Below are 22286 nucleotides of genomic sequence, written 5' to 3' on the forward strand. Positions count from 1 at the left end.
ATGGTCATTTAGCTAGACTAGATATAGAATTTGTGGGGCCTGGTGCAAAATGGAAATATAAGGTACTCTTTAGAGAAATGATCAAGGATTTCAAGCTACATGATGCAGGCATGACTTAAGTGAGAGCACATGCTTAGCAAGCATCAAGTCCTGAGCTCAAAGTACACCCCCCTACACACACACTAACACACTAAAAAAAGAATTACAAGCCAGGTGACAGGAAGAGAATATTAAAACTAACCTTGGGGTAAGCACTGGTGGCTCAGGCCTGAAATCTTAGCTATTCCGGAGGCTGAGATTGAGATCTGAGGCTCCTAGCTCAAAGCCAACTGGGACAAGAAAGTCCATGAGATTCTGATCTTCAGTTCACTATCAAAAAGATGGAAGTGGTGCTGTGACTCAAGTGGTAGAGCGCTAGTCTTGAGCAAAAAACAAAAAGCAAAAACTTAAGGACAGTGCCCAAGTCCTGAGTTCAAGCCCTCAGGAACCTCGCCCCCCCAACCAAAAAAAAAAAGAACCTCACCTTGGAGCCTCTCCAGGCCCAAGTGCCTGAGTGACTCCTCAGGTAATAAACTCCCAAACCTGATCCAGAAACGACTTCAAGTTTAATGATATAAGAAGTCCATAAAGGTGCTTTTGGCCAAGCTTTGCTTTCTGCGATAGCCCCTGTGACATTTCTTAGATATCTTAAGTTCAGAGACTATAAATGGAAAGATCCAAATGAGATACTTGCTTCACAACCCTTTCAGTTTTAGCTATTTATATATAAATTGGAATCCCCAATCTTTTTCTTTTCTATCCCCAAAGGTGCAGCAAGAGCTGGACACATGCTATATCAATATTGCCAGTATTATCTTGTGTCTGTGCAGGTTCCTGGTCTAAAGACTACTGCTATATCCTGGTCTCTTGGCCTTCTCTCCATAACATCACAGGAAGGCAGTATGGGTAGCTTACAGAAGGGATAACTGAGAGGTGAAATGACTTTCTCAAGTCCACACAACTAGTACAAGTGGGACTAGAACCCTTGAATTCTAATTCCTAGGAAAAGGGACTTTTCTACATAGTCTGCTCCACAACAGTTATCAGCAGGCAGGGGAGGTTTGGCACGCTCCATTCTCTAGCATGACAAACAAAGGATCCAAGCCTGGGAGGGGCCTTTACGAATCTTCATTTCCATGTGATAGAAGAGTTGCTGTGTGTAGGGGCTGGGAATGTGACTTAGCGGTAAAGTACTTGCCTTGCATGCACAAAGCCCTGGGTTCGATTCCTCAGCACCACATAAACAGAAAAAGCCAGAAGTGGCACTGTGGCTCAAGAGGTAGAGTGCTAGCCTTGAGCAAAAAGAAGCCAGGGATGGCAAATGAATGAGTTGTTGTGTGTATTAGTCCTGATGTGACTTGAATATTTCCCCATTGACTCAGAGTGGGGGCCTTAAAGCAGGAATGGTCAGTGTCAGCCCTCTGGATCCAGAGAAGGAAGAATGTGGGCTGGCTGCCACCCACTCTGCAACCATGGCTCTTGGGTTGAGGATCTCAATCCCAAGATGGTGGGTTAGAGAGGGCAGCTGAACTGTGAGTTGTGACCAGGTGGGGTCCTGGGTTTGGAGCTAAGAAAGGGGAACACAGCTGCCTTTGGCTTGAATGGCCCATGTTCACACAGTGAACCCATGGCTCCACCTATTTGAGCCTGGCGAATCTTAGTTTTCTCATTTGGAAGATAGTATATCACTTGTCCTTTTCCAAGAGAATGGGTTGTGGAGTCATCTGACTGTTTTCAATTCTGCCTTATTATTATTTTTTTCATTTACTTGATGAAAAAGTAACCTTGAGCAAGTTTGGTAATCATAAAGGGCTTCTCTACTCCATTCCCTGACTTGTAAAGTGGGAATAATTCTAGTACCTTTCCATAAGTTGTGAGCAGATGAAATGAGAGCTTGTAGAGCTTTCTGAATAATGGTATATAATAGTGATGTGGCAATGAGAATGATGATGATGAATTTTATTAGTGTACCTATCTGTGGGCTGAGCAGTTGAGAGAGCAAACAGGCCCACCAATGGGTGCCACAGGTGTCTCAGTGGGGATGGGTCAGGGCTGGGGCCTTGGCTGTGGTAGCTGTCATAGGCCATCTTCACACCCAGCAAATTAGGCCTGGTTGATCTAACCTTGGGAACTTCTGGGCCTGGTGCCTTTCTTTGACTTAGCACCTTGCGCCCAGAGCCTTGGGTCTCACTTCCTCCCACCTTACTTGTGCTGCTCAGCACCAAAAGTGCTGGCTCAAACTTTTATAGATCATCGTTAGCAAGTTTCCTAATATGGGGTTTCCCTCTGTTCCCTCCACAAGGCTCTATCACTTAACACAGCCTGGAGGTGGCTGGCTGGGCATGGAGCGCATGTCTATGAGTTCAAGCACATGCACACAAACACGCATGCTCACACGCATATTCTCAAGCCCATGTGCTCCCTGACTGAGCTTCTGAGAGCTTCACATCCCCTTCCCCCACCTTAGCCTCTTCTCTGCCTGCCCTACCACAAAAGCCACAGGTTAACAAGCAACCTCTGGTACCACAGCAACAACAAACACAATGGAAAACCAGAGACAGGAGTCTTCACAAAGCTGTTTTAAGCATCTAGCAGGATGTGAGCCCAGGTGGCTAACGGCCAAGACTAGAGAAAACTCTTCTCTCTCAACAGTGGGCTCAGTGGGTGAGGAGGGGCCTAGGAGGTAGGTGAAGAGATCCATCATGGTGCTGAAGGGCAAAGGAGCTGGACTGCTGGTCCACTTACACCCTGCTGTGTGTCCATGGGAAGAACCCACCTCCTACTTGGACCTCAGTTTTCCTGTCTGTAAAATGGGGAAATCAGATTCTGCCCATCCAAAGTGAAGGGCCAGCTAAGGACTTGGGAAGATTTAATAACATTGGCACTGTGGCTGTGCTTCAGAAAGTTCAAAGGACAGCTTGGATGTCAGGAAAGTCTTTGGATAGTGATGCCATGTGGTTACCTAGGTTGTTCCCTGGATGCCACAGTCCGTGCCTAGCACATAGCCAAATTATTGCACCCTAACTTTTCATGCTTATTGCACCCTAACTTTTCATGCTGTCTCTCAGCATGGGGCATAATCAGGGGTTAGGAACTCGTATGTGAGCAGGGGGGGGTTGTGCATGTCCCTGCCCAGACCCATCCTACCTCTTGCAAATCTGTTCTCAATCCTAGGATGGCAGTCAGCAGCCAGAGGATGTATCCATCCTCCCTCTCTAGGTACAGCAGGCAATCTGGAGAAAACCTAGTTCCTTCAAGTCCTATGCGCTGTAGCCAGGAGGCCATGATAGCCCTGGGGACACTGAGATTGTTCTGAGGCAGTCTTTAGGATGTGGGAATACCACCAAGTCAGGAGCCAGTATGGATGGCCATCCATCCCCAGCAGATGGGTGATAGTGTAAGGCTCTTCCTGGGCTATGGGGTCCCTAAGAGTAGGGGCACTGCCCTATGGTTCTTTTATTTGGTATAGGAGGAACAGCTATAGCAGGGGGAGAAGGGGATGATCACTGAGCTCTATTATCCTGGGAACTAGGGTTGGGAACCCAGGGGGAGGTGTATTGGCCTTGGAGGAAGGGGAAATGTGCTGCTTAGAGTTTGGTCCTGAAGGAGGTTGAGGGCAAAAGTTACTAGGCAACAGGCTTGCATTGCCTTTGGGGGCATATATAGCTAGGGCAGGGGGAGGGGAGCTTTGAACCTACATGCAGGTGGGAGATCAACAGAGGAGTTGGGAGTTTCTAGCTATTCCAGCCAAGAATGGCAAAAGTAGAGGCCACCAAAACAGAGGCCAAGGAGGCCATGTTTGGGGCCCTGGCAGACAGGGGTTCTGTGTGTTGCCGCAGCCATGCCAATTCCTCCAGCAGTTGGCGACGTTGTAGCTCAGGGCCCACCTTCTCCCAGACGGTCTGGTGGTAGTGATTCAGGTACTGGAGCTGCAAAGGGAGCAGAGCTTGAGCTAGCTGCCAAAAGTCGAGGCCTTGGTACCTTACCTCTTGGTATCATCCATTACAGCTGCCTACCTTGGACCAAGTCTGTAGCCACATTCAGGTCTTATGTATTTTCTGGGGCTTCCCAGAGGCAGTTCCCCACAATGGATGTTTAATGTCAACAATGATGCAACAATGATGCTCATGGAAGCAGCGGGCAAATAAACAGGGCAGGAATCCCATTTGACAAGAGACTGAGGCCCAGAGAGGGGAAGGAATTGCTTACAGTTCCAGATCTTCCAGTAGCACTGCTCCGAAATTCAGTGTCAGACTTCCTGTGGCATTACTATCTGATGTTGTGCAGGCTGGTCTAACTAGAAAGTTCTAGAAATTTTCAGATTTCTGGTGAGCTGGGAAGATATACTCTAGTGTCTACAGTACCACTTGTGGGGGCCCTCCTGGGGAAAGCAAGGACAGACAGTCTTGCAATAGGGGGAGTAGTGGAAGGAAAGGCCCGGGGCAGGGGAGCAGGCATTGGTTCATAAGCTGAAGAGTAGGCAATGGAGAAGAGGCACTTACCTGATCTGGGGACAGCAAGCTGACATCGATGAGGTTCCGGTCATAGGGCACGAAGGACACCACTTCAAAGGTCAGGTAGGATCCTGGATACTGAAGAGCCCATAGGGAAGGTTGGGGAGCAGGAAAGTGAGGGGGTGGAGGAGATAGGCTGATGGGAGGAAGGTGAGCTCTACCCAAGAGTCAAGGACACAGTTTTTCTCACTCTGGATACTCCAGATGAGACCTGATGGTTTCTGAGTCTTTTCCCTTGGCCAAATCTCCCCTCTGGATTCTTGAAAGTTGTTCTTATGTCTGTTTCTCAGAATGTGCATATCAATAACATTTGGGGACAATGTTAAATTTATAGGTGTCAGGGCCTGCCTTTCAGACCCACTACAGGCAGAATTCCAGGGTAGTAACTTAGAACCTAGATTTAAAAGGAAATTGTTACTGAGAGTGAGAGAAGGGGGGACATTGTCCAATAAGAATGTACTTTCTACTTGACTTATATAAATTTTAACTTCTCTGTACCTCATCTTTATAAAATAAAAAAGGAAAAAAAAAACTGTTTAGCTGGGTGCCGGTGGCGCATACCTGTAATCCTTGCCACTCAGGAGGCTGAGATTTTAGGATCACGGTTCAAAGCCAGCCTGGGCAGGAAAGTCTGTGAGACTCTTATCTCCAATAAACTACCAAAAACAAAGCCAGAAGTGGAGCTGTCGCTCAAGGGACAGAATGCTAGCCTTGAGCAAAAGAAGCTCAGAGACAGAGCGTAGGCCTTGAGTTCAAGCCCCAGGACCAGCACCAAAAAGAAAAATAATTTATCTACCTATCTCTCTCTCTACTTGTCATCTACCTTTCCATCCATTTCTGTATATATTTACTATTTCACCTATCTCTAGAGAGAAGGAAAAAGCCCACAAATTCCATCTTTCAGAAAGTCCTTGCATGTATGTGTTTGGAAACTAAAATCACACAAAGGTGCACAGTAAAAATGGAGTCTCTTCTCTGCCCAGCTTCCTTCCTGGAAACATTTCAGACTTATACAGAATATATATCTTTACATTTAAAATTTGACTTCTTAACTTTCTTGTGAATTTAAAATTGCTCTAAAAATAAAGTCTTAAAATAGTAAAAAGAAAAAAAGTTCACCCCAAATGGATCCTACCATGTCCTCTTCTCTGTACCTTCCTCCCATTTATCATGATCCTCAGATCTTTTTTTGTCGATCATGGGGCTTGAACTCTGGGCCTGGGCACTTTCTTCAAGCTCTCCACCTCAAGGCTAGCACTCTACCACCTTGATTCACCGCACCACTTCTGGTTTTCTGGTGGTTCATTCAAGATAAGAATTTCATGGCCTTTCCTGCCCCGGCAGGCTTTGAACCACCATCCTCAGATCTCAGCCTCCTGGGTAACTAGGATTACAAGCATGAGCTACGGGTGCCAGCTTGGTTTATTCTTTTAAGGATGAAGTTGAATATCTTTCCACATATACTGGGGCTTGAACTCAGGACCTTATGCTCCTGCTTGGCTTTTTGGCTCAAGGTTGAGCTCTAGCACTTAAGACACTACTCCATTTCTGGCTGTTTGGCGGTGACTTTGAGGTGAGACTCACAAACTTTCCTGACCTGGCTGGCTTTGAACTAAGATCCTCCGATCTCAGCTTCTTGAGTAGGTAGGATTAAAGAGGTGAGCCATCGGTGCCCTGTGAAATAGCAGCTTTATTAGATACAAAATTCTCATGTTGTTTATGGAAATTAGAGGGTATACTTTGGGGTAATTATTCTGTTACATTATTCCTGCTGTGTATTTCATGCCCAGTGTTACCCTGTTTTTATGTAATAATTTATGCTAAAATCTAAAAGGGTTAGTTTTCCTTATTGCTCCTGTTTCAGAATATTCCTAGCTACCTAGCTGTCTTTGCCCATTTATTATTATTATTATTATTATTATTATTATTATTTGCCAGTTCTGGGGCTTGAACTCAGGGCCTGAGAACTGTCCCTGGCTTCTTCTTGCTCAAGGCTAGTGCTCTACCTCTTGAGCCACAGCACCACTTCCGGCTTTTTCTCTATATATGTGGTGCTGAGGAATCGAACCCAGGGCTTCACGTATATGAGGGGAGCACTCTACCACTAGGCCACATTCCCAGCCATTTATTATTTTTTTTACAAAAAACTCACTGCCATTTTGAAAAGTTATAAAAGTATCCACTTAAAATTGATATTGAGGTTGTCTTAAATTTATAGAGTAACTTAGGGAGAAATGATATCTTCATAAACTAGAGGCTTCTTCCCAGAGAGCACCATTTACTTAAATCTTTTTTATGTCCCTTAGCAGTTTCTCCATGTAAGTCTTTTAAAATTTATATATAGGTATTTCATCTTGTTAGTTGCTGTAATATCAAATGTTTGTTTCCTTTTTTGTAGGCTGGTCGCTGGGCTTGAACTCAGGGCCTGGGCACTGTCCCTGAGCTCTTTTTGCTCAAGGCTAGCACTCTACCACTTGCGCCACAGTGCCACTTCTGACTTTTTGGTGGTCAATCAGAGATAAGAATCTCAAAGAGTTTTCTCCCTGAGATGGTTTCAAACCACAATCTTCAGATCTTAGCCTTCTAAGTAACCAGTATTACAGGCACCAGGGCTTTCAAACATTTAATTCTAACAAGCTCCCCTGGTGATTATTATGTGCACTAGGGAATAAGATTTAGGGCAGGGACACTGATTCTCTTGGTTAAGTGAGACTTTGCATTGGTATTTAGAAAACAAAGTTTCCCATATAACTTTAATGTGCAGTTTGAGAAAACTGATGTATGGAATTCTTATGTTGTTAAGGAAAACTCTAAAATTCATGCTCATACATGAAATGCCTTCTCCTATGGCCTCCCTTATGCCATACAGCCCAAAGTCACTGCCATAATACCAACACCTTCTGTACATGGCACTTTACCTTGGTCTTTGCTTCCACCACAAGGGCCACATCTTCAAGACGAATCCCAAATTCTCCATCCCGATAGTAGCCAGGTTCTGGGAGATACAGATGCTAGAGGCATTAAGCAGGCACAAGCTTCCTGGACCAATCCAAGTAGTTGGAGGACCTAGTTGCTTGTCTGCCCGTGGCTTGTTGGCTCTGTCAGCCACACAGCTTGTTAGATGCTCATTGGCTAAGCATTGACAAGCTGTCAGGCCTCAGATCTCTTCCAGGAACAAGTCTGCCTCACCCTCCCTCCCATTGCAGGGCACACTGAAGAGCCATTTGGGTCCTGGAGATGATACTCTCATTGCCCCATATGCCATTGTCCTGTTATCCCAGGACATTTGATTGGCAACTCTATGGTTTAGATGCATGCTAGCTGGGAACCAAGATATAGGGATAAAAAGAGGGCATGGGCCAGGGAGGGTGAGAATAAGGGTGGGACAATCCATTTGGGGGTGGGATGGGGATGGGAGTAGGGTGGTGAGGGAGTATTCTTGTGGAACAGGGACTGTGGCTGTGCCTGCAATGCTCTCTGAAGGTGGAACAAGACTGCTGTGTCCAGCTAGGCCTGCTCTGGAATGGTATAGTAGGGTGGAGGGGTCCAAGAACCATACCAATGGATGTGAACATGCCCTTGACCATAGGAATGTTGCCTGATTGGAATCCCACTGGCCCTAGAGAGGAAAATAAAGGTATGGTGTCAGCTCTCCTGTCCGCACCAGCTTGGAAATGAGCTGATTCAGCAGAAGAGCAGGTAACTGGGGGGTCCCATAGCATTTCTACAAGCATTTGCACACCCAAGATATGCTACGGCTTTGATTTCTTTTCTTTTCTTTTTTTTTTTTGGCCAGTCCTGGGGCTTCGACTCAGGGCCTGAGCACTGTCCCTGGCTTCTTTTTGCTCAAGGCTAGCACTCTGCCACTTGAGCCACAGTGCTACTTCTGACCATTTTCTGTATATGTGGTGCTGGGGAATTGAACCCAGGGCTTCATGTATACGAGGCAAGCACTCTTGCCACTAGGCCATATCCCCAGGCCCCAGCTTTGATTTCTCTGGGGTCTTGATCCTCTGTCTTGTGCTCTCCTGGATGCCAAGCCAGCAAGATGATTAGCTAGCTGCCAGCACTGACTACTGACTGTGGTGCATCATTTCCCACCAGCTGGGTGACCTTGAGTAGGTCATGCACTCTGTGCACGTGGTTGGTTATTTCCATACCTGTTAAATGCTCTTTTTCTCTTTCATAGGAGAGGGTAGGGGTGTTGGACAAAGGGAGGAATCCTGGGGCAGGGGCTGAGAAAATACCTACATTCATGTACACCCAGGAAATTTCCAATGCCATGGCCTGTCCCATGACCATAATTGAGCCCAATATTCCACAAGGCTTTGCGGGCAAAGGCTTCCACCATTCTCCCTGGAAGAGAAAAGAGATCACCCTAGTTAGCTGGCTGAAGCAAGGTTGTCTACCTTGGCCCTTTCTGTGCAACTACCAGGGTGGTACCTAAGGAGCGGGGCTTCTAAGAGGACACAGTGATGTTGAAGTGGGATGGAGAGGGGCTGATGGATTGAAGCCAGTGTCTCTCTTGCCAGCCCACCCATTCACTAGCTCCAGCCCATTGCACATTGCACACATTGCTTGAATGCCTCCATGACAATTTCTTTCCACGCATTAGGATGTAGTGCTTTGACATCTACTTCCTCCAGGAATCTTTCATGAATGCTGCAGCCCACAGTGCGGCTGCAGCAGTCCTGGGCCTCTGAGAGACAGCATTGGATAGCACAGGAGGCAGGGGCCCTGAGAACAATGTTTGGCTTTCCTACTATTCTTTTGTGAGGAAGTCAGTCCTAGGTTAGGAATGCTTGACTCCATTTCCTCACCTATAGGAGAGAGAGTAAGGTGACATAATTCTTGCTCCTAGGTTCCTGGGGTAATGGTCTAGATGTCATGAAATTAAGGCCCAAGGGCTTTGGGTCCAGCCTAGTCTCTGAAACCCACCTGATGTCCCAACAGGAAAGATGAGTCTGGACAGATCTATGTTTCCCATCAACACACGGGTATATGTCTCCTGGTAGGGAGAGGAAGAGGTGAAGTGAAGGACAAGACAAGAAGTTGGGGAGCATTCAGCTGCTTGACCTGAAGGGATATAAGTGTAGGACTCATGTCTATAGGGGGAGGGGGAGGGGGAGGGGAAACACATTCTCAAGTGTGGTCACTCAGGTTCTGGAAGATGGTCAAAGGGGGCTAAGGGAGAGGATCCTAAATCTCAGTCTTAGTCCACGTGGTCCCGTTTTGTTGGTCCACAGGAGTCACAATGTGTAGAAAACTGTGGACATACTTGTAGAAGATGATGAGAGTAGGGGGTGGCAGGCAGATTCTCTGGGTTGGAATTCTAGCTTGGCCATTCAATTTCTGAGACCTTGGACTGTTGACTTTCACCTCTCCATGCCTTGGTTTCCTCATCTGTAATAGGAGCTAAGAGGACCTAGTGCCTAAGGTTGTGGGACAGGAGGAGGACTTACAATGGGTGTTATGTGGTGAGTACATGCTCCAGCAAGCCCTAGCACTCTTACTATTGGGCTTCTTCTCGACTGACCATTCTTTAGTTTTCTTAAGACCCGAAGTTTGAGTTGCACCTGATTATTTGGCAGACCACTGTTACTCTGTTAGAGGAAGGGGGTAGGCTGGTGGTGGCCTCTCCTGGTCACTGCTTCTGGCTGGTAATGTAGTCGAGCCCCATAACCTCACCCCTGCATGGGTTTGGGATTCCATATCCTGAGGTGGTGGACCCAATGTGCCAGACTGTGAGGCTCCTGGCGGTCTGTACAGGCTTCCCTGGCTCTTGTTTCTAGCCCAGGCTCTGACTCACCATATGCTTGCCAGCTGAATGAATGGATTTCAGCTCCCTGCTCTGTCTCAGCTGCCTCTCTACAGGGCACAGAGACAATGCTCCAGGTTCTTCCTCAGATGAGCACCCTTTAGGGTTTTCGGATCACTTCCAGCTCCTTTGCATCCAGGCCCTGCCTATGCAATTTCCTCCACTTGGAACCCCTTCTCTCTCCTTTCTGATAAGTGTAGGCCAGATCCACACACCACAGAAAAAGAAATGTCTGTGCACTGCTAGTCCACACTGAGCTAAGAACCAGCCTGGCCTGAGGCCTTGCTGGTGGTCTGAAATCTCTCTGGACTACCAGAGAGCACTGGGGTTTCTGGTAAGAACTTGTTAACCTCTCTGGGCCTCAGTTTTACCCTCTCAAATGAAAGGGCTCTTGGCATGATTGTTTTGGACAGACATTAGGGCAGAAGTGGTAGGAGATCTTGGACCCAGCCCTTACCTTTTGGAAGGCGGAAGGGGTGCCCCAGTGGACTGTTCTGGTGATATCTGTGGTCCCATCCCTGTGGAAAAGGAAAAGCAAATCATCCAGTTCTGCTGGACACTTGGAAATAGGGCCAGGAGCACAGGCATCTTGTGTGTTTTCTGCTGGGGTTCCAGCAACAGTGTTGGGTTAGGGCCACGTTGGAGGTCAAAGGAAGGCAGGTCTGATCATCAAAATCACAGCTTCAACAACCATGAATGGAAGAGGCTCTTTAGAGCCCTCAAGTTGAAATCATTATGTTCTCTTGACAAGCACAGACCCCTCCATAGCCTCCCCTATATTCCTCAACTGGGTTATTTCATAGCTTTGGGTTTCCTTGAGTCAGCAAAGCTTCTTCCACGCTTGGTGGCAGAGGATTATCTCCCTTTTATAGATGGGGAGACAGGGGGACCACGAGAGAGCACTATCACAACACCTCCATGTTCACAGTCATTTACCATGGGTAAACCCCCCAAGGAGCATGGCTGAGCAGGTCTTATGATGCCCATTTCACAAATAACACAATTGAAACCTCTTCACTGTGAGCATGGGGCTGTCCCTCAGAGTCCCAGTGAAGAGGTAGAACTATTACTCATAGAGGTTCCTCTTCATGACCCCTGTACCCCTTTCGGGGGGGGGGGGGGTTGAGAGAGAAAGGGATGGGGAAATTGTTCCTGGCCCTGGGAACTCCTCTTTGGGAGGAGGTCATGGGGCGTGGCAAAATTCTTTCTCAGAAGGAGAAGAGGAAGTGAGGTGACCATTCTCCACCCCCTCACTCTGAGCATGCTCCAATCCAACAATGTTCATAAAAATTCACCTCCCCTTTGCATATCAGTCATCTCTAGTACAGGCAGCATGAAACTGGGACTGCTCAACTACACAGATACTAAGCCAAGCACCTGCCACGTTGCCACCCAAAAGCTGTGCTAAGGACAAAAGAAGAGCCCCTGCCATGAGCACATTCACCATTTCCATAGCAGAGAAGCAGGGAAACCTTTTGAAATAACTCTTTGCTCCCCCTTCAGTTTGGTATAGTTGAGAATGACTGGTCATATATTTGAAAGGAATGGGGTTAGCCTATTCTGCATAGGTGTCGTGTCTGAATGTTTGAATTGTGCACTGTACAAGGGAAACACAGCTCAAGTGTTGCTTCTCTCACCTGTCCACCTCCCCAACCTGACATAGTCATGTCATCTGTGCCTTAGGGGGAGAGGGTGGCTGATGAATATTCATGCTGCATGATGGTAATGGGCCATATCCAGGCCCTACAGGAATGGGTGAGACTATGAAAGGGTCTGTGCAGCCAGACAAAACAGTGTAATAATTTGCAGATTTATTTAAAAATATTTCGCCAGGTATCTGTGGCCTATGCCTAGAATCCTAGCTATTTAGCAGGCTGAGATCTGAGGACTGATGGAGATTCAAAGCCAGCTGGGACAAACAAATCCAGGGGACTCTTATCTCCAACTAGACTGCAAAAAGGTAAAGATGTGGCTCAAGTGATAGAACACCAGCCACGACTAGAGTATATATGGGTGGGGAATGTTGAAGGCTGAGGAGACCCTAGCAAGAGCGTGAGACTATAAATTCAAGCCCCAGTGCTGTCACAAACAAAACTAAGCAACCAAACCAAACACTTTTAATTGAGCAGGGGATGCCATTTCCTAATTCTCACCAAGAAGGTGCATGTCCCCCACACCTCCACTATTCCAGTATCTGTGTGTTTTCCACTATGCAGGGACTTCCAAATGGAAAAATGAGAAGGGTGCTCAAGGTTTGTTCAATTCAGGTCTCTTTTTCCTCAGATGGGGTGCTCATAGGTCAGGAAAGGAAAGCACTGACAGACTTCTGGCAGTCAGCCAGGGAATAGGGTACATACCAGTATTGTCCCCCAGAATCCACCAGGTACATTTCATCTGAGGACAGCTTGCGATGCATCTCCTGGGTTGGGCTGAGAAGGGGAGAGAACACTGAAGGAAGCAGCCTAGCACTGGGGGTCCTGAGTGAAAGCAGAGGAACTCACTTCCTGTCCAGGGGCTGGGTTTTCAGGCTCCTCTGCTGAGGGAAATAAGTGAAAGTCTGTCCCACAGGGCCCTTGGGAAACACTCAGCTTCAATTGCTGCTGTCCTCAGCACACCTTTGTTTATATTGCCTTTGGCTGAACAAGACCTCAGTCCTCATGGAAAAAAGAGGACGGAATGAGCCCAGGATAGGACAATTTTAGAGACTACCTAGTTCAGCCACTCCCTTATCATAAGGAGATACTGGCCCACAGAGACAAAGAGGCCTGAATGAGGCCATGGAGGAAGCAGGGCAGGCCTTGGTTTGGGTCTGGATGCTCCACATAGCACTCTTTCTCTATCTTTCTTATGTATTTGAGACTCCTTTGCCCTCTAAATGGTGGTGATCCCAACGGTGAGGATGAGCAGAAGGTTAGAGAGCTAAGTCCTAACTCTGTTATTCTCTAGCTCTTCTAGGGAGAAAGAGACAAGACAGAGTAGCTAGAGGCTTGAGAGGCATTAGGAGGAACCAGGGTGGGAGTTCTTGTTTTGATCAGTTGTAGGGCTTGAAATCAGGGCCAGACCACTGTCCCTGAGCTTCTACCTCTTGATCCACAGTGCCATTTCTGACTTTTTTTGTTTATGTGGTGCTGAGGAATCGAACCCAGGACTTCATGCCTGCTAGGCAAGCACTCTACCACTGAGCTATATTCCCAGCCCCAGAGTGGGAGTTCTAAATATAAGCCAGGTCTTTCCTTGAAGGGGCATCCACCACTTCCTGCTATGCCCACACCAGGCTAAGGCATCTGGCCTGTTTGGCTCTCCCAATTTTATTAAGCAAGCGTACAGTGATTTGCTTTCTATCGGGCCAAGTATTTAGCTAGCTTGTATCTTGGGTCCACCATCATTGGTCAGATTGAGTGAAAAGATGTTTCTCTTTAAGGGCTTGTCTTTAAGAATTGTCTAACTACCGGACGCTGATGGCTCATGCTTGTAATCTTAGCTACTTAGGAGACTGAGATCTGAGGATCATGATTCAAAGCCAGCAGGGTCAGGGAAGTCTGTGAAACTCTTATCCAATTAACCACCAGAAAACAAGAAGTGGAGTTGTGGCTCAAAATGAGAACTACCCTTAAGCAAAAGATGCTCAGAGACAGTGCCCAGGCCCTAAGTTCAAGCTCCAAGACCAACAATAACCACAGAAAAGAACTGTCTAACATAAACTGGGCACAGTGGCGCACACTTGTAATCCTACTTACTTGGAAGGCCAAGATTGGGAGGATCATAATCCAGCCACTCTGGGCATAAATGTAAGAGCCTATTAGAAAATAAGGCAAAAGGGCATAACTCAAGTGGTAGATTGCCTGCCTGCAAAGTGCAAGGCCTTGAGAATTGACTAATACAAATGAGTCTCAACATCTTGTAGGGATGATCACTTAGACCTCCCAATCCTAGACTAAGCTCCTCCCCTCGGCTCTCACAGTGCTCAGAGCTGAAGGACTCAGACCTTAAATGTGACTTGGGGCCCAGTGCATCCCCACCCCCATCCCCACAACCACTACCATTACCGCCCTGAACTCTAGAAAACTCTGTCCTGAAATACCTGTAGTGGGCCAGGGCAGCATTCAGGCCGCTAGCAGAAATGGTTTGGAAACTGGGTCCAGAGGAAAAGTCTTCTTCTCTGGATATGCAAAGCAAAGAATGGTCAGTGAGTGGGCCTGGGGACTAGGCTATACCCTGGATTCTCACCAGAACACACAAGGGCCACACCTGTCTTTGACCTCAGCCTGGCTCCATTTGTCTCTCCAAACTCCACCTTCAGCCTCCTTTTTTGGCCAGCTTTGTCCTGTCACTTGTACAGCACTCAACAACAGTGGACAGACTGTGAACACCCATTATACCCACTCCACTCCATTTTACAGATGAGAGCAAAGAAAACTAGCTCCTTGTGATCTGAACACAACTCCAACCATGGACCAATAGACCACACCTCAAACCTGCAGTGTGCTCTTGGCCTGAGCCAAATGTGTCTTAGGAACCCCATCTCCTTCCTGGAAATGTTCTAGTCCCCAACTGCTGGCCAAAGTCAGCCTCCCCCAGGGAGAGTAAAGTGTGTGTGAAGCACACGCTAGGGGGTGCTGTTGGGTTGGCCTGATTTACAATGGGGCAGGAGAATGTCATGGAAACACCCCCTGCACAATTCCCAGACCACCCAAGAAACTTTCAATTTGACTTCTAAATACAAGGATGATCTTTCCCCTAAGGAAGGGGACTAATTACCCCCTTACTGTCCCACCCACACAGTGAAAGATAATCAGTCCATTACCCTCGGAACTTGTCCAAGAGCTGTGCCCCAGAGAACTCATCCACAGTGCCTTTTGGTACATTCTTCTCCAGCCATACCAAGTACCGAATTACAGCCACAGCATCCCGCACCTGGAGCAGGAAGCAGATACGCAGAGGAGGTGTGGCCAGAGCGGCAGCCACAGGCTCAAGATGAAGATTGCATAGTTACTCTGGGATTTGGTGTTATAAAAACTAGGATGACTGGCTATGTGATACCAAAGGATTCCCATTTACATTGATATCTGGTTATAGTGTGCTTGTATTTAAAAAAAGCATTCTTATCTTTAGAGATACTTACTCAAGTGTTGACAGCAGGGATGATATGATAGCTGGAATTTGCTTTAAAATAATCTAGCGGCAAGAGTGGGGGTAGAGAGTACAGAAGTGGGGTTATAGATGAAACTATGCCTTGATGATTAATGAAGCTGGGTAATAGGGGACACAGGGGATCATTATGCTATTTTCTCTACCATAGCATATGTTTAAAATTTCCCCTAAGAACAAGTTTTTCAATATGAGGTAGTTTATCCTAATTTTACCAAGACTATTTCCCAAAAGTGAGCCATTCCTCTTGCTAGGGTAAGGAAATCATTACAACTAACACTTAGAATGTACCAGGCAGTGCTCAAAGCAATATGTACATATCTGGATCTTCACAATAACCATATGTTGTAAGACTACTTTTTTGAGACAAAGTCTTACTATGTAACCCAGGTTGGCCTTGAAATTTCTTCTTCTTCTTCTTCTTCTTTTTTTTTTTTTTTTTTTTTTTGCTGGTACTGGGCCTTGAACTTGGGGCCTGAGCACTGTCCCTAGCTTCTTTTGTACTCAAGGCTAGCACTCTGCCACTTGAGCCACAGCGCCACTACTAGCCATTTTCTATATATGTGGTGCTGAGGAATTGAACCCAGGGCTTCATGTATATGAGGCAAGTGCTCTTGCCACTAGGCCATATTCCCAACCCTGGCTTTGAGATTTCAATCTTCCTGCCTCAGATTCCTGAGTGCTAGGCTGGCAGGTATATACCACCATGCCCAGCTAAAATTCCTATTTTAATATATGCTAAAAATGAAAAAGAAATAAATGTCAGGAAAACAAACCAGGCTCTATTGGGTGGCAAGTATCAAAGGAAGGGGGAAGAGGAAATGGAAAGGGGGATGAGGGTGAATATGGTCAAAGTACTTTAGAAACATGTTTGAAAATAGAACAATGAAACTTGTTGAAATTGTTTGGAAAGTGGGAGGGGATGTGGGAGAAAGAGAGGGTGAGTTGGATCAGGGTACCTTGTATGTTGACACTATGTATATACCTATATGCATATATAGTGTACACAGACATGTGTAATGTATTTCTTTTTCTTTGCCCCCATTACCATCTCCTCTCACTATCCCTCTGATTACTATTTTGATCCCCATTTTACATGGGATAGTGAGGCCTAAAAAAGTGAAATAATTGCCCAAGGTCTAGGCAGTGGGTGGGGCTGATGCTTGACCTCAGATACCAGACCCCAGACCTACAGCCAGGAGTTTGGTATCCGCTTCTTTGTTTCATTGAAAGTCTTCTTGAGGCTCTTCTGGCAAGCTTCCCTTTATAACCCTTCCTACCAAGAGCTCCCAAAAGGCCATGTTAACATCAGTTTGGATGTGAACTGACATGGCTGGACTTGAGAAGGGTCTGCTCCTTGCTGTTCTTCATTGCCTTGGTCACCATCACTGGGGAGTAGTTGTCTGTCTGGAGTTTCTCCTGTTGGGGACAAAGAAGAGGAGGAAGACTAGGAGTACCCTCCAGGGCCCAGCAATATTTTCAAAGGATGGGCAGGGCCAGGCACTGCTGGTTCATACCTATCATCCTACCTTCTTAGGAGGCTAAGAATGAGAGGATCACATGGTTCAAGGACAGCAAGGACAGAAAAGATTGCAAGATCCCTTTTTAACCCATAGCTGGGCCCAGTGGCACCTGCTTATCATCCTAAGCTATGTGAGAGGCTGAGTTTAGAGGATCACAGTTCCAGGAAAGCCCAGGCAGAAAAGTCTGGAGCCTAACCTAATGGAAAGAATATAGACGTGGTGCTATGTGCCTGTCATCCAAGCTAGGATGGGAAGCCTAAAATATGTGAATCATGGTCCAAGCATGTGCCTGGGAAGAAAGTAAGACTGTATCTCAAAAACAGCAAGCATAAACCAGGACTAGAGATATGCCTCCGTGGTAAAGCACCTCCCTAGCAAGCATGAGGCCTTGAAGTTAAACCCTAGGACTGCTTTAAAAAAGTGAGGCAGAAGTACCAACTAAAATGGGGCTTGCTACTTCATCACAGCAATGCCCTCTCCTTTATATGCTCTTTGGCTATGCAGGTCTTGCCTAGGCATGCAAGTTCATCATAACCCACCCACTCACCCGCTCTCCCTTCCTCTAGAAAGGTTTCTATAATGAGCAGGCTTGTTGGCAGCTCATTCCCTAAAGAACTCTGGTATGGCTCAGAGCCTGGCCGGTGGCATCCAAGGGCTGTTCTAACATTGAGAATTTCCTGTACATATTATAGCATTCGTTGACATATACTGAATACCTGCCAGGTGTCAGCCACTGGGCTGCACTGATACTATCTGGTTTACATCTCAGAGTAACTCCTCCTGTAAGGTCAGGACTCTTAGTGTTATTTTACAGGTGAAGAAACAAATGCACAGATTGGCTAGGCTGCTTATCCAAGGTCATTGCATAGTTAGGAGTAGAGTTGGGTTCAATGTCACATTCAGCGGTCTTTAAAATCTCTGCTTGACTAGACAAGGCTATATTTTCTCTCGCCTCTTCCACAGCTATATGAACTTTCCATAGGTAAAGAACTTTCTACTGTCCTGCCTTTTCCCAGGAAGCCTAGAAGGGATTACATAGATATTTGTTGACTAACCAGATGACTGAATGGCTGAGGCTTTAGCTCCATTTTAACACTTACTGGGTCTGGAATAATGTATGGTCTCTGGCAAACTCACCTCGGGTATCACTTCATAAAGCCCATGTGTGGTATATTTGGTCCCAATCCAGATCTTCACGTTTCCTAAGGTGTAGGCCTGGATGCTGTCTCGAACTTGATTGTAGTCCTCAATTTGCACACACATGGGGCCTGTGCAGTTTGAGTTCAGGTACTGCAGAGTCTCGGGACTAAAACGACTCTTGTTTGCAAATAACCTGGGTAGAGAGAAAAGCTGGGAAGAATCCCTAGTATCTGCTAAAGATACCACAAAAACCTACAGACTCTTTGTTCCTAAAGGTCAGAGGAAGCCAACATAGCTATAAGAGCCAAGCAAACCATGTTAAGATTTGTTAGGAGCGGAGGTCAAGGGGTTAAAAATAGTCAACAGAAGGTTTCCCAGAGTGAGGGTCCTGTTACAGCAGGCACCAAGTTATGGGCAGCCTGAACGCTGGATATTGAGGACAAAAAGAGGGTAGAAGTTGAAGGAAATTCAGGACTGCCATACCTGATGGAACAGTTGGTGAGCAGAGTGTAGGAATAGAAGAAGGGGTTGAAGGGGATGTCACTGCTGCGAAGGTTGAAAAGCCCTGAGAAAAGAATTATAGGAACTATAATTCAGGCCTGTTTGGGGGATCTTTGAGATGCTGAGAGTAATGCAGATATGAAGCAGTTAGGACATAGCTTTCATGGGCCCTAGAATGGTGGAAGTCTAGCCATAGTGATTGGGCAAAAATCCCTGAGCGACATGGTGGGGTAGAATAGGGTGACTATGGGTGTCGATGCTGGAGGGAGTGTTCTGAGATGGTGGCTAGGCTAGTGGGAGGCATTTGCTGGCACTCTTCCCCTTAAGTAGACAGAAGTACTCTGGTGCTGGGGTCAGTCCATTCATCCCATGGCTGGTGGCTAGCTCCAGCTTGCTCAACCCCCCTTACTCTGCAGACATGAGCTTCTGATCTTCTACCCCTGAGTTCCCATAGGCCAAAGAGCTCACAGACACTGGTGAGCACATAGCTGTTTGGGGGAAGGGCACTGTGCTGTAGGACTCACACCCATGTCCCCAAATCCAGACTCACAGGCTGTCTCATCCAGCGCCGACAGAAGGACAGCAGTTGGAGCCATGCTATGCTTCTGCATCTGACTTCGGATGTCAGATACTTTCTCCTGCCAAGTGCTCCCTAGACACAAAGAAACCCGAAAGAAAGTGTAAGTGTCACACCTTGTCTTCACCTTGTCTTTGACAAATAGTTTCTGATGTGACTCCTTTAAGATAATAGCTTCCTTGCTTTTTTTTTTTTTTTTTTTTTTTTTTTTTTTTTTTGGTGTGAGGAATAGATGCCAAGGCTTTGCAAATAAATACAGGGAAAGAGCTCTAACACTAAGCTATGAACATAGCCCTTCATTTTGTTTTAAAAAAGCAAAAAAGTAGAACCTTAGCTCAAACAAACTTGCTGAACTCATTGATGACATGGACTCTGGGCCTAGACTGGGCTCAGATTTTAGTTTTTCCTTTACTAGTTGGGTGACTTTGGGTGAATCATTTAATTCTCCATGTCATATATTGCACATCTGTAAATGGGGATGGGTTGCTATGAATAAAGCATTTAGTAAGTCTGGTTGACTTTTCTGATGGATAAACATGCAAAAGAGAACAGGAGAACTGTCCTAGTTGAAGCAAAGGGAGAGGCCTAGGGCCATATTGGATGTGCCCCTGAGGTAATGCTAGGACTTAATAGGTCACAGGTATTGGGCTAATCACTTCATGTACATTGTTTTAATTCATACTCCATTTTATAGATAAGAAAACTGAGGCTTTGGGGAAGTCAAGTGACTTGTCTGGAGTTTTATGTATTTAAGTGGTAGAGCTGGGATTTGATCCCAAGGCTGTGTGACTACATGCCCCACACTCCTCATCTGTATAAACAGTGTATTGTCTTGCTAATATTTCCAATCGGCCAAGCTATCCCTAAACTCTGTATCACAGTGCTAGAATGCTTGTGTGTGAGTTCTATGGCTTCTTTCCATGCCCTCTGCAAAATATAGTTTCCCTAGGTGGGACTAGGAAGTTATTATTATTTTTTTGGTAGAAAGTCATAGCACTAAGGATCCTACTTGGGCTCAGATAGGAGCATAAATGATGTTAATTCCATTAAAAACTTTATGCAAATAGGTAAAGCTTTGGGTAAGATATACTTTTGGCAGGTCATTTTATTGTAGTAAAAATAAATATAAAGTTTATCATTTTAGCCTCATTTTTAATGTGTTGGTACAGGGGCTTGAAATCAGGGCCTTGTGCTCCTGTTTAGCTTTTTCATTCAAGGCTGGTGCTCTAACACTTGAGCCACAGCTCCACTTTGGCTTTTTGAAGATAAGAGTCTCACAGACTTTTTTTCCTGGGCTGGCTTTGAACGGTGATCTTCAGATCTCAGCTTCCTGAATAGTTAGGAATAAGTGTATAAACCACCAGTACCCAGCTTGTTTAGAGTACACAATCTGATTGGCTTTAAGTACATCACAGTGTTTTGTAATCATCACCACTATTGAATTCTAAGACATTTTCATCATCCTAAAAGGAAACCTTATACACATTAAGGAGTCATGTCCAATTTCCCACCCCCTTCCAGCCCCTAGGAAGCTACTAATCTATTTTCTGTCCATGGATTTACCAATGCTTGATGTTTCGTACAAATGGAATCATACAGTATGTGGCCTTCTCTGACTGGATTTTCTCACTTAGAATTATGTTTCATGATTCAATAATATAATACATTTTAGAGAAAAACAAAACTGAAATGTTCCAAGGCATAGAGCTATCTTTGAGTAGCTAACTTTTCATGTTCTGCCCTATGCTCCCTCTACCCTGTACCCTGCTTTTAAAACCTGGAAAGGTATAGAAAGAAAATCTCTCTTGTCTAAGCTTTTTGAAGCTGAACTCTGTGTGTAGGCTTCTAGGCTCAGCTCTGATTCTGGATGGCTTTCCACTGAAGATTGGCAGCCTGCAATATTCAGGGTTTTTTTTACTTGTGGGAACTGACAAGAATCTATACAAATCCTCTACCAATCTCTCGGGTTGATATTTCTTTTCTTTCCTCAACACTTCTTACTGGCTTAAGTGTTATCTTCTTTGTGGGAATAAGATGATGAGTTGCATTTATGATCAACCCATCTTGGCGAACAAGTTCCTTTAAAAACGGTGGCAAGATGCACAAAGAGTGGAACATTAAAACAGATAAAGAAAATTGGATACCATTTTCACTGGTTTCATCATAGCCACAAGTTTGACATGTTCCTCCCGCTTTTTGACTTCTTTCCAAACCAGAAATGTGCATGTGTATAAAAAGGAGCCTGTCAGATTGCCTAATGTGACTAAAAATCTAAACCTATTGGCCGGTTCAGAATTCCCAGGAAAGCAGGGTTGTTAGCAGCCAAGACACTGGCTCCCATTCAGTAGCCTAGTCCTGTCAGGATTTTATTATTACTTACAAGAATCCTAGAGTAACTTGAACACAAAAGGTCAGGGATAGCACGCAGGCACTGAGTTCAAGCCCCAGGACTGTTGTGCATGCATATGCACACCACACACACACACACACACACACACACACACACACACACACACACACACACACACAGAGAATTTTGAAACATAATGATCTCATGATGTATTTAGATGGTGCTACTGAGGTCAGTGTTGTAGATATTAGATTTTCCAGGTCAGCGTTTTTTTGTAGTCCAGCCCAAACCCAAATCTTCTTCTATGCTACAGACTTACCCTAAACTTAATTGTTCACTTCTGACCATGCAATTCATCTCACAAAACTAAATTCCTCATTGTATGAGGACAAGATGTAAAAAGGGCAAAATGATTTTATATAAACCAGTTTCCAATATCAGGTAAGTAATTCCTATCATGTCTTCCAGCTTTTTTTCCTTTCTTTGACTCTCCTTTCCTCCCTTCCTAGTATTTAATGCTTCATATCTGAATACTATTTATTCTAGCATTTTCTAAACAGAGTTCTGAGGATCTGTGGACCCAGATTCCCCATGGGAAGGGGGTAAAAATTCTGCTTTTTCATCAAGCAACTCGGGGCTGGAGGCATAGCTCAAATGGTAGAATGCTGCTTGCCTA

The 22286-nt window shown here is 45.7% G+C and overlaps 1 protein-coding gene across 1 annotated transcript in view; it reads right to left on the reverse strand.

Moving 5' to 3' along the window:
* Nucleotides 1-2603: 2603 nt before the first annotated feature.
* Nucleotides 2604-22286, reverse strand: part of Xpnpep2 (X-prolyl aminopeptidase 2) — a 31133-nt gene continuing 11450 nt past the window's right edge. Inside the window, exons 8-21 of the mRNA XM_048335958.1 lie at nucleotides 19234-19335; nucleotides 18666-18747; nucleotides 18180-18375; nucleotides 16849-16938; nucleotides 15176-15285; nucleotides 14453-14530; nucleotides 12729-12800; nucleotides 10829-10889; nucleotides 9492-9561; nucleotides 8805-8909; nucleotides 8113-8172; nucleotides 7472-7548; nucleotides 4542-4631; nucleotides 2604-3968 (exon numbers count right to left, since the gene is read on the reverse strand). Of these exons, the coding sequence (XP_048191915.1) occupies nucleotides 3774-3968; nucleotides 4542-4631; nucleotides 7472-7548; nucleotides 8113-8172; nucleotides 8805-8909; nucleotides 9492-9561; nucleotides 10829-10889; nucleotides 12729-12800; nucleotides 14453-14530; nucleotides 15176-15285; nucleotides 16849-16938; nucleotides 18180-18375; nucleotides 18666-18747; nucleotides 19234-19335 (1388 nt within the window). The 3' untranslated portion in view covers nucleotides 2604-3773. The remainder of the gene's footprint in view (nucleotides 3969-4541; nucleotides 4632-7471; nucleotides 7549-8112; nucleotides 8173-8804; nucleotides 8910-9491; nucleotides 9562-10828; nucleotides 10890-12728; nucleotides 12801-14452; nucleotides 14531-15175; nucleotides 15286-16848; nucleotides 16939-18179; nucleotides 18376-18665; nucleotides 18748-19233; nucleotides 19336-22286) is intronic.

The sequence above is a fragment of the Perognathus longimembris genome, chromosome 28 (assembly GCF_023159225.1).
Source record: "Perognathus longimembris pacificus isolate PPM17 chromosome 28, ASM2315922v1, whole genome shotgun sequence".
Taxonomy (NCBI): Eukaryota; Metazoa; Chordata; class Mammalia; order Rodentia; family Heteromyidae; genus Perognathus; species Perognathus longimembris.